The sequence below is a fragment of the Rhinolophus ferrumequinum genome, chromosome 2, assembly GCF_004115265.2.
Source record: "Rhinolophus ferrumequinum isolate MPI-CBG mRhiFer1 chromosome 2, mRhiFer1_v1.p, whole genome shotgun sequence".
Classification (NCBI taxonomy): Eukaryota; Metazoa; Chordata; class Mammalia; order Chiroptera; family Rhinolophidae; genus Rhinolophus; species Rhinolophus ferrumequinum.
Window position 1 is genome coordinate 107,669,920 of NC_046285.1, and position 12,249 is coordinate 107,682,168.

Below are 12,249 nucleotides of genomic sequence, written 5' to 3' on the forward strand. Positions count from 1 at the left end.
AAGCCCTTGTTTCTCAGTCTACTTGTGTAGGACACAGCTCCCTGGCCCGTGCTGGTATTGTGAGCCTTGCACTCCCCCGGCTGAGGCAGTTGGCCGTGGGTCGGCCGCTCAAAGCAGCTCTCGCCAGCTGCCGGCCCCTCACAGCGGCACACAGTAGCCTGCAGCAGCAGCCCTGGCAGCACAGCAGCCCTGGCAGCACAGCAGCCGGTGGCAGCACGCACCAACCTCCCGCTGCTCATGGAAGCTCAACTCCAGGGAGAGCCATTGTTCACAATCTTAGCTGTAGAGGGCGCAGCTCGCTGGCCCATGTGGGAATCGAACCAGCGGCCTTCGGAACAGAACCAGCAGCCTTCAGAGTTGGGAGCATGGTGCTCCAACCGCCAGAACCACCGGGCCAGCCCTGACTTCTTTATTCTTGAAGTGTACTGATTAGTCACTTTGTAAAAGGTCTTTTAATCGGAGTGGATCTGAAGTGTTCTCACGACTGGAAATTGTGCATTTTGGGCAAGAATACCCCAGAAGTGAGGTTGTGTCTATCTCAGTCCATCGCATCAAGGGCTACATAATGTCTATCTGTCTTATTACTGATGATATTATCTTTTGTCGTATACTAAGGTGGTTTCTGCTGGGTTTCTCCACTGTAAAGTTATTACTTTTCCTTTTGTACTTAATAAAAATATTGAGGAAGATACTTGGGTGCTATAGAAATTCTGAAGGATATAAAGACACTCAAAAGTGAAAGATGGGGGGCCAGCCCGGTGGCTCAGGCGATTGAGCTCCATGCTCCTAACTCCAAAGGCTGCTGGTTCGATTCCCACATGGGCCAGTGGGCTCTCAACCACAAGGTTGCTGGTTCAAGTCCCTCAAGGGATTGTGGGCTGTGTCCCCTGCAACTAACAACGGCAACTGGACCTGGAGCTGAGCTGCGCCCTCCATAACTAAGACTGAAAGGACAACAACTTGACTTGGAAAAAGTCCTAGAAGTACACACTGTTCCCCAATAAAGTCCTATTCCCCTTCCCCAATAAAATCTTTTGAAAGGTGGGAGGAGCTATCCCATGGTAGCCTGATCAAAAGACAGCTGGAGGGCTGTGTCAATGTCAGACAAAGCAAGGTTCCAGGCAAGGAGCTGGGGATCGTTTCATAATGAGGAAGTGGCCAATTAATCAAGAGGACACAATAATCTCAATATCGGGTTTCAAAATACACAGAGCAAAAAAGTGATAGAACTGCAAGGAGAAACAGACAAATCTATGCTCCCAGAGTCCAACAGCCCTTTCTCAGTAATTCACAGAGCAAGTGGACAGAACATCAGTGATAACATAGGACGCTCAAGTCACACCATCTACAGAGGTTCACAAAAGACAGTCCTGGAACACGGGATATCTGTATGCACAAAACAATAAACGTAGAATCCCATCTCATATCATATACCAAAATTATCTCAAAATGGATAATAGAGACGAAAATGCAAAACCTCAACTTTAAAACCCTTCTGACTTTAAATTAGGCAAAGATTTCTTATATATGACAACAAAACAGTGATCCACAAAATAAAAAAATTGATAAAATGGACCTCATCAAAATTAAAAACGTCTGCTCTTTGAAAAACTTCTAGGAGGATGAAGACAATCCACAGACTCAGAGAAAATGTTTACAAATCACGTATCTGCTAAAGGACCTATACCCAGATATACAAAGAACTCTCAAAATTTAACAAAAAGGAAACAACTCAATGAACAGTAGGTAAAAGATTTGAGCAGAGCACTTTCCTACAGAAGATAAATGGCAAATACACAGATGGAAAGACGCTCACCGTCATGAGTCTCGGGGAAGTTCAAATCAATACCAGCACCGCGAGGCACACCAATGCACACCCATTAGCGTGTCTAACACTAAAGCCTGACTGTGCCAGGCGCTGGTACGGGTGTGAGTACACACTGGTGGTGGGAAAGCTGTGCAGTCACTTTGTCAGTTTCTTTGAAGTTAAACATGCAGGTACCATGTGATCCAGCCATTCATTCCATTCCCAGATACTTACCCAAGAGAAATAAGAGTATTTGTCCAAAGGTTGCACACAATGTCCGTTTCACTTTATTTGTCATAGCTAGCAACTGGAAACAACCCAAATGTCCACAAACAGGCGAACAGAGAGCAAACCGTGGAACATGCATACAATGACGAGTACTCAGCACTGAAACGAGTAACCTGACTACGCATCAGCAGGGGTGAGCTCAGTCATTATGCTGAGTGAAAAGCTAGACAAAAGAGTACCTGCTGTGATTCCACTTACGTGAGTCTCCGGGGACAGCCAGCAGGTCAGCGCTTGCCTGGTGATGGGGGATGAGGGCAGGGAGGATCGAGGGGCAGTGGGGTATTCACTGCGTTGATTGTGGTGGTGGTTTCCCGGGTGGGTGTATACAAATGTCGAAAACGTATCAAATTAAAAAATGTGGTTTATTGTATATCAATTACACCACAATAAAGCTGTTTTTAAAAACCCTAGGATGGGTCAGGCCTAGCTTAAACGCCCCCACCCCATAGTTCCTACCCTCCTCCGGCCCACACGCAGGGACCCTAAGACACAGAGGGTCCTGGGGCAGAAAGCGATTCAGGTGGGTGGTGACCTAAGCCCACTAAACAGCTTTAGGGGTCACTGACATCGGGGATGGAGGGACGCACAGCAAGGGCTTGGTGCTGATCCGAGGGTCTCCAGGTGCCATGCACCCAGCGTCAGCGCCAGGAAGGGATTCGCCCCACCCCCGTGGGGCGGGGCTGGACCCGAGGAGAAGCCGGGCTCCGAGGTGTCACGGCCCCGCCCCCAGCCCCGAGACACACCCCCGCCCTAAAGCCCCGCCCCAGCCCCGCCCCACGCCTTCCCAAGGCCCCGCCCCGCCCCTCAGTCTGAGGCTCCGTGTCGTCGTGGCCCCCGCCCGCCCGCCCGGGCCCAGCCCCGCCCCTCACCCCAGGTACCGCCCGTGGGGCGCAGGCCAAGTCGCGTGTGTCCCGGTGGCCGCGGACGTGGGCGCGTGCTCCGGTGTGGCCCGGGTGTGGCTCCGGGTCGGGCTCCGAGCGGCCGAGATCCTCACGCAGAGCAGCCTCCGGACGCGTTCGCGCAGGTAAAGCCCCCGCCCCAGTCGGGAGCGTGGACACCCCTCCCCCGTCCATTCCCCGCCTGCGGGCCCTCGGGGTCCCGAGTCCCGGGGTCCGAGCCCCGCCCGCCCAGCCCCGCGCGGCCCCGCCACTCCACGCCCCAGAGCAGCGCGCGCCCAGGGCTTGGCTTTTCTCTTTTCTCGTTTTCCTTCCTTTTAACTGAATCTAAGGCGCTGACCCTGGTGCTTGTGCCAGGCAGCTGTTCCTATTGCGGCCGACAGAGAGGACGTTTATTTATTATTATAATTTTTAAAGGGTTGTCAAAATTCGCAAAGTGCTAAGCTTCCTACAGCAGCCTGGCCCGGCTGTGATGAGCGCCCGCTGGTCGGTTGGGTCACCCGGCATTCAGTCTTCCTGGTTCTCAGCCAGAGGAGAGACGAGGGGGTGAGGAGGTGGACCCCAGTCCGCCTCACCCGGTGCTGTCCAGGCCCCTGGTCACCTAGGTGCGCAGTGGGTTTGCCCAGGGCGTGTGGCAGGGTCGTCCCCCCATTTCCATGGGTGCTGGCCCCCAGCCAGCAGTCAGCACCACCTGTCCTTGCTCTTCTGGTGGCATTGGGAGTCCCTGGAAATAAGTTAGAGACACCCCCCCCCCCCACACACACACAGGTGAGATAAGCCTGACATTTCCCCAAAGTCACAGTGTACCTTGGGTCCCAGCTGGAGCACCGAGGACAACGTGCACTGCTCCTCTCTTTTAGAACTGAGAGAAGAGAACACCGTTTTTCCTGGTACGTGAGGAACGAGCATTTATGTCCGTGTCGGATGGTCACTTGCACAGCTGCAGGCAGGGACGTGGGGACGAGCACTGAGCGAGAGGAGCGTGCCATCTGTCCTCAGTGCAGTCAGGATGGGCCCCATGGGCAAACAGAGCCCCTCATCCCTGCCAGTCCCCACGGGCGGGTCTTGCCTCCTCTTCCTCTTCTGCCTGCGCCTGGGCACCTCCTGCCCACAGAGCTGCCAGTGTCCTGACCACGCCGGTGCCGTGGCCGTTCACTGCAGTGAGAGGGACCTGCAAGAGATTCCCCAGGATATCCCTGCCAACGCCGTGCTCCTGAAGCTCGATGCCAACAGAATCGCCCGCGTCCCCAACGGAGCCTTCCAGCACCTGAGCCAGCTGCGAGAGCTGGACTTGTCTCGGAACGCCATCGAGACCGTCGGCCCCGCGGCCTTCGCGGGCTTGGCCGCGGGCCTGCGGCTGCTGGACCTGTCTCACAACCGCATCCGCAGGATCCCCAAGGACGCCCTGGGCCAGCTCAGTGCCAAGGTGCGCCTGGCTCACAACCCCCTGCACTGCGAGTGTGCCCTCCAGGAGGCCCTGTGGGAGCTGAAGCTGGACCCCGACTCGGTGGACGAGATCGCCTGCCACAGCTCGGAGCAGGAGGAGTACGTGGGCAAGCCGCTGATCCAGGCTCTGGACGCCGGCGTCAGCTTCTGCAGCGTCCAGCACAAGACCACCGACGTGGCCATGCTGGTCACCATGTTCGGCTGGTTCACCATGGTGATCGCCTACGTCGTGTACTACGTGCGACAGAACCAGGAGGACGCCAGGAGGCACCTGGAGTACCTGAAGTCCCTGCCCAGCACCCCTGCCGCCAAGGACCCCCTCAGCCCCGCCCCCTAGTGCCGCTGAGCCCCGGCACTCTTGTGACGCTTGGTCTTGGTATCCCCCTGGGGTGGCAGTCACAGCTACTTCTGTGTAGTGCTCTTTGGGACAAAGCTCTTTCTGGAATTGCACTTCATCACTGTGACACCTTTCGAGTCCAGTCATTTTGCCATCAGACCCATTGACGGAGGAAGAAACCGAAGCTCAGAGAAAGGGACTGACTTGTCCACGACGACAGTCAGGCAGTGGTCCAGTGGGCGACGTTCATGTCCCTCCCATCCTGTGGGCCTCTCCCACGTGGCCCGTGGCAGCGAAAGCATTCAGAGAAGGGAGGGCTGTGCTCATGGGTCTGTGGTTCCCGTGCTTTGGGGTGCAGATTCGTCTGTGGAAGACACAGGAGACCCTGTGGAACTGACACGCTCTGACCCCTGGTGTTTCCTGTACACAGTTGACCACAGAACTCGCCAGCGCAAAGCAGTGGTGACCAGGGCTTTCCAGGGAGAGAAGCGAGTGAAAGTGTGCTCAAACTCACTGTCAACAACTGTGCTTATTTTCAGAATGTTTGTGAAGAGAGACACTGTACCCAAATTTCAGTCCAGTGAGAGGGAAATAATCCCCCAAATCCCAAACCAGAAACACCATGGAGAGAAACCTGAGGACGGGCCAGAGTGGGTCCTGGGGCGGTGTCAGTGGGCGACACGTTCGGCCCTGGCCTGCTTCCTGCTGTGTTGTCTGTGCCTCGTGTGTGGGAAGGCCTGTCCCCTATGGTCACCGCCGTGCCTTGCTGTTCTGCTCAGACACCAAAGCAGCTCCTTTCAAAGGACAGGGGGACTGATGTCTGATGTCTCCAGGCCAGTCAACGGGACACCTACTTTTCTCCAGCAACAACCTGCCTCTCCCTCTCTCACCTTCTCCCTCTCCCTCTCCACCCGCCCACCTCTGCTCCCAAGAACCTCAGAGCTCACTGAGTGCTCTGTTTTCTTACCTGTGATACTTCACGATCAGCGTGGACGTTACCTCCTTCTGTGTGACTCTGATCCATCTTTCCAATTTTATTTGTTACTGTCTTTTTGTATTTATATTTTAAGTGTTTATATTTTAAGCCACTTCAGATATTTTGGGGGGAAGCAAATAGGGAAAAATTGCTATGAACTGAAGGTACAAAGGACAGACGCCCCACCTAGCAGAAGCTTAGAAAGGATTCACAGTGGGGGGGGGTTTGTGCCTGGAACGTAGTGACCCGAAGTGGGAAACGAACATGGGGCCGCAGTCACCCCTTCAGCCTGAGACCCGAAGGCCCGTGCGGACAGGGACGTGGCTCTCAGTTGTGGCGCATTAAACAGAACCCAGCAGCGGGTTCCAAACGCCCTGCCACACTCGAGGCCCCGCGCCTGTGTCCCCGCGCCTGTGTCCCCGCGCCTGTGTCCCCGCGCCCAGGCCAGCTGGCAGGGCTCACACTTGCTGCTCCACAGTCACCAGTGCACAGGGAGCTGACAGCCTCACCGTTTTCCAATGACAGCTAAGACCAAGCAGCCAGTCTTAGCGTCGGTCCACTCGTGTGACAAATCCCACGTAGAGGAGGCAGGCGCTGCTGTTGGCTGAGCAGCAGGACACAGGCTCCTTGGTGATTTGGGTCCCCTTCCCCGTCCATCCAACAGGCACAGGGTGGGGACAGGGGTCCCACCTCACAAGGAACTTGCCACCTGATGGGGTTTCCTGATGGATGTGACCCTGGGTCAGAGGAAGAGAGTGGAACCGGCCTCGTGGCAGAGGGGGAATGGCAGGGTCCTGCCAGGGCCACTTGTGTCCTGTGGGTGCTGGTGGCCTCGGCACTTGGGGGGCCCTGTCCTTGCTACTAGGAACTCTGTGTGCTCCTACGCCAAAATCAGCCCAGATCCTGGATGCCACCCACACATGGCCCTGCAGGGGCTCCGGGGGTGGATGGGGCTACTTCCCTCCCCACCCTTAGCTGGCCCCCAGCCCTAAGCCGCCTTCCCCTTGATGCTGGGCAGGGGGCTGGGTGAGGACCAGAGCCCCTCCTTCTCCTGAGCCCAGAGTCGGGGTTCTGCTGGCCCTCCTGGCCTTTCTGGGCCCCTCGCCCCTTTGTGCAGTCTCCCAGGGGAGGACAGCTTCCTCCGAGGAAGACCAGCAGGACCTCAGCTCCGAGACGCCAGCTCCCTCCTGCACCTTGCTCCAGGATCTGGGCTGCGGGTCCTCCCCAGGTGCATTTGCGGGAGACTTTGATCCTGACTGAATTACCTGGGGCGGAGGCGGGGCTGCTGGCACAGGCAGTGGTGGAGGCAGAATGTTCTGGACTTGAAGCCATGGCAAGAGCCTGGGGCGGCTCCTGGAGTCGTCCTCCTGAAGGTCCGTCCAGTCTGATCCTACCGTCCTCCCCACCCTGAGGAAACCCTCAATAAGCCTCGTTGTGCTTAAATCAGCTGGAGTGGGTTCTGCTGTTGGCACCAGCGACCCAGGCTCCTCACTGCAAACTCGGCCACGTGACCAGGTTGCCAGACCTGCAGCCCATGGTGTGGAGGAGCTGGGTCAGGGGTGAGGCCAAATCACACAGCCTGTGGCCCGGTGTGGAGGTCCGCGGTCACCGCCAGGCCTCTGGGTGACGTGGGCTGGCTGCCCACTGGGAAGGTGGCAGTCACGAAGTCACTAGACAGCATGTACTGGGCTGGAGGGGAAATGACGAACACAGGAGTCGGCTTCTTTGGGGCAGAGCTGACGCCCAGGCCTGGAAGTTCTCACTCCAGGAAACGCGGGCCCTGGAGCACTGTCAACACAAGGAGGTGAGTCCTCGGCTGAGCCCCAGATGGAAGGAAGGCCAGCGTGTGAGGCAGGGCGGCCCAGGCTCGAGGTCCAGTGTGGGGTAGCGGAGCCAAGAGCCTGGGGCACTGCATCTGTAACCATGGCAATGACACTGGTGGGAAGGGAGCGGGCACGGGGTTGGCTGCCGGCCTGGTGACCAGGCACAGCTCGCAGTTTTCCCCAGAGTCCTGTGCAAAAGAAGGTGGAGAAGCAGCGTCCCAGACTGACGAGTCCACTGGGCTAAACCTCCCTGTGAGTCCAGCTGCTGGGCTGTCGCTGGGAGGGCTCCAGGAGCAGCGAGGGAGAGAGAGACGGGGGGTAGGTGGAGAGTGGTTGCTTGACCAGGAAGCTGATTTCAGAGGCAACATCAGCAGCCAGCCTTACGGATGGGGAAACTGAGGCACAGAGCGGTGAGGGGACTTGCCCAAGGGCCAGGACCCCAGCACAGCTGAGGTGCTACCCCTGCCAGGCCCCACCAGGCACCTCCATCCATCCCAGTGAGCTGGAGGGGCAGCCACTATCCAGCACCCCGCGGTCTCACGTTCAACTGCCACCCCATCTGCGCCCTCTCCTGGATGCCAGCCACGGTGGCCTCACTTGGCCGGCAGGGCTGGGTCCTGCTGTCTGTGAGGCGGTCACACCCGGGGTTAGTGGTGTTGACCAGTGGGCGGCCCTGTGTGTGGTCAGGCGCCCTGGTGATTTGCAGTTTCTCCCCAGTCACTGCCGCAGTTACTGGATCAAGGGCTCGGAACGGACCCCAAGCCGTCTGTCCTCGCCCTAGGCCAAGGGGTCATCTTCAAATCAGAGCCGGGCAGTCCGGACGTCACAACAATGAGGACACCCACACTGGGGTTTCCCCAGCCAGTAGCTTGCATTCCCGTCACACACCGAGGGCCTGCCTCTCACTTTCAACTGTCCTGCCCACGAGAAGGACCTGGGCAGGCCCTGGTCACTGGTGTGACATTCACTGGTGACGTGTGCGTGTAACGTGTCAGAAGTTCAGTCTGTTTTCCACCATTGAGATTTCTCCTTTGTGAACATTTGCTCATGCTCTTTGCTCTCGGTTCTGGTTTGTACGAGCTCAGACCGCGGTACTGGCCGTTCCAGTGACCCTGTCCTTGGGCGTGCCAATAGCGACATTAGTGCACGCTGGTATGCCACCTTTACTTACTTGTGTTTTAAACTGACATTGTGTATTTGACAAATATCTATCTACCTGTCTGTCTGTCTATTTTATACCTATCCACCAAGCTACCTATGTATCATCTATCGTCGTCTATCGTCTAGATCAGGGGTGTCCAAACTTTTTTCAACGGTTTTCACCAAGGGCCAGATGCGATAAAACACACAAACAGCCGGGCCACTCACTCGAGGTGAAGTAGTATTGCCTCACCTGGTTTATTTAAGTAAACTAAATATATTTTTGGAATTTGCTGTGGGCCAATTAACAATGGATCATGGACCGCAGTTGGCCCGCGGGCCGCAGTGTGGACACCCCTGGTCTATATCCTCCCTTCTCATTTTCTTCCATTTTCATTTACTTACATTGTTTTCACCTTTAGAAAATTTCCCTCCAAATAAAAACAAGTACTCTAGAATCATTTGATTTCTAACATCTGTCACTTTAACTCTTCCAAATTATGCCGAAACCAGGTTGAATTGTTTAATAATTTTAGTATCATTTACTACCTCGGGGCCAAGCTTTCCCTCTTTCGAAATATTTTTCCGTGTTAATTCTTTGAGATGCTCGGTGGGTCACTCATTCATTACAAAGGCTGGCTTTGGGGTTTTGATTAGCTGTGTGTGTGTGTGTGTGTGTGTGTTTGAATGTGTGTGGTTTGTGTGCATGTATGCATATGTGGGGTGTGTGTGTGCATGTGTTTGGATGGTGTGTGTGTGTATGTGTGCATGTGTGGTATGCATGTGTTTGGATGTGTGTGTGTGCATGCATTGTGTGTGTGTGTGTGTGTGTGTGTGTGTGTGTGTGTGTGTGGCGGGGGCTGAGCTGGTGGTGCCTACAGGAAAAGTCCAGCAACCCTGACCAGGAGCCATGACCACGGTGACAACAAGATTGGGCAGCACGCCCCCACCCCTACACTTCCTAACCTGTCAGACTGTGAAGCAGGTGAAGTCCAGGATTGGCAGGACTGATGGAACAGGTGGCTCCGTCCTTGGCCTTGTTCAGGGCTCAGGAGGGAGCCCTGGCAGTCAGGAGAGAAGCACACACTGCCCTGGACTGTATTTCTCCAGGAAATCACGACCCCGAAGAAGCAACTCCAAAGAAAAATGCAGTTTGTACAAAGATGTTCTCACAGCGTCGTTTATCACAGTGAGGACCGTGCAGAAGAATTCCCGGGAATTAACAAAGGCGCCGGGCTCGGAGTCGGGGCATTGCCACAGGAAGGACAACATGCTTGTTAAAATGACAAGAATGTGCCATGACGTCACATCATACGCAAATTCACACGGAACCTCATGCCGCCTAGTGAACGTTTACCAGCAGGACAAAAACCAGGGAGCTCACTTGAAGAGATGTAAATATTTCAATGTTCTCTGCTTCCCCCTCGTCTTGCATTCATAATTTAAACAAGTCTTGTTTACGATTTTTGTTTCCAGCCAGGAGAATGGAGACTGGGTACTGTGCCGAGGTCGTGTGGCACCGTGTCATCGCAGAAGTCCCGAGCAGATGCCTCCCTGCGTGTGCCTCTGGGTTTGCAGTCTGCGTCGTGGGTCTCCTTCCTCCCGGTGCTAGTCCCCCTTTCCCCACGGCAGGCCAGACCCCGCAGTGACACCCTCGGGGCAGAGAGAAAGCCGGCAGATGTCCGGGTCACCCCAGGGAGAGAGCAGCCTTGGAGGGCGTGTGACAGTCCCAGTTTGCCCCTCCCCCACGGATAAAGCAAGGCTCCTGGGACTAAACCCAGCCGTCCTGCCGCCTGAGTGCCTTGTCCTGTGTGAGAGCCGTGTGCCATCCAGCAAGTGTGCGGACAGGGAGAAGAGACTTACTGTGAGCAGTCGGCTCAGGGAGCTGGGGAGGCTGCGGGGGGCCGGGGGGCCCCCGGGGAGACGGTGGTGCAGCTCCATCTCAGGGTGTCTGCTGGGGAAGCCCCCTGGCTCGGGAGGCCGGTCTTTTGTCCCACAGGCCTTCTCCTCACAAGGGAGGCCCACCGTGGGGAGTGTCTTCTGCTTCCCCAAGTCCGCCGACTTCAGTGTCCCTCTCACCAAGCACCCCGTGCAAGGTGACCCATAAACCAGGTGTCCCAGGCGTAGGGGCTGGGGTCTCGGAGGCCCCCCACCGTGCTCCGGCCTAGGTGGCCTCCCCGGCCTGGATGGATAACCTACCTCTGGCGGCACTTCTGGGGGATCCTCCTGTGGGATGAGTGCCAAAATGACAGGCCACCGTCCCCCATCAACCCTGCAGGTCTCCCCGGGCCATGATCTTCCTTTGGCCCCTCTTCTCACGGCTGCTCAGACCCTGCCTCAAATCCCAGTTACAATCAGGACTGCCCCCCACTCCCAGCAGACCCCAAGAGGTGCGTCTGGTGCCCCACTCCTCTCTTAGGGAGAGTAGGCAGATGGAGCCAATCCAAGTACAGGACGCCCACCTGGATCTGAGTTTCAGGTGAGCAGCAAGCAGAGCTTTAGGGCCCTTCCAGGTGATAGTTGGGACGTATATTTACATATATGCATTTACATTAAAAGTATTCCTTGTTCCTCAGCAATTCGAGTTAATCCGCAATCCTGCATTTTGTCTGGCACCCTCGGCCCGTCCTCCTGGGACCAGCTGATGTACGGCTGTCACCATAACCCACCGGGCCCACACGTGGGGGCCCCTGGCTGGCAAGGGCAGGGACACGGCCAGGCTGCAGGTACACTGACAGCAGGGACATGGGGGCTGCGCAGCAGGTCTGACTTGGAGTAAGGGGCATATCCGCTTTCTCCAGAACACTGAGTGCATACATGGGGGTCCGCACCTGTGGGTCTATCTGCTGGATGCCCGAGCCCGGGACCTCTCTCACAGGGCCCTGGCCTGGCCCGAGACCCCACCCCACACCACTCCTGGCCCTCTGCTGTTCTCCCTGAGAAGGGGACATCCTAGTCAGAGGTCAGCCCCAGCCCTGCCCAAGGCACATGGCCCACTTATTGGCCTGAAGGAGGCTCTAGAAAAAGCTCACCATTTGGGAATCACGAGGACCCAGACTTGAGAATCCCCAGTTTGGCTGCACTAAGGAGCGGGAGGCTCGGCCTGGGCTCCTACCTGGCCGGTGGGCCTACCTCGTCCTCACGTGGACCCGAACACAGGGACCCAGCCACGGAGACCCAGGACTCAGGGCACAGAGACTCAGGACTGTGCCCTGGCATGTGACCTTGGGCAAAAGTCGCTGAGAATTTTGAAATGGAAACAGCAGAGTGTTCACCGAGCCTGGGGCCTTGGTGCTGCCGAGCTCCAGCCCCCCCGCCCCACCCAGAGTGGACAGTGGAGTGGGCCTGGCCTGGCTACCACCCATGGTCTCCTGGCTGTGTGGACCTCACAGGCCTTCCAGCAAAGCCTCTGGCACGGAGCCCCCCCCAACACCCCACCATGGAGACCTGCCGGTGGGCTGGCATCGCCCCACCTTCCCCAGCCAGGTCCCCAGGCTGGTGTCGTGTCTGCCCGGCAGCCTTCCCAGGGAGGCAGG

The 12,249-nt window shown here is 56.8% G+C and overlaps 1 protein-coding gene across 1 annotated transcript; it reads left to right on the forward strand.

Moving 5' to 3' along the window:
- The first annotated feature begins 2,954 nt into the window (after positions 1-2,954).
- LRRC3 (leucine rich repeat containing 3) lies at positions 2,955-8,149 on the forward strand. The gene is made up of 2 exons (XM_033122901.1): positions 2,955-3,119; positions 3,852-8,149. The coding sequence occupies exon 2, from the start codon at positions 4,001-4,003 to the stop codon at positions 4,772-4,774; it is 774 nt and encodes a 257-aa protein (XP_032978792.1). The 5' UTR covers positions 2,955-3,119; positions 3,852-4,000; the 3' UTR covers positions 4,775-8,149.
- Positions 8,150-12,249: the final 4,100 nt, after the last annotated feature.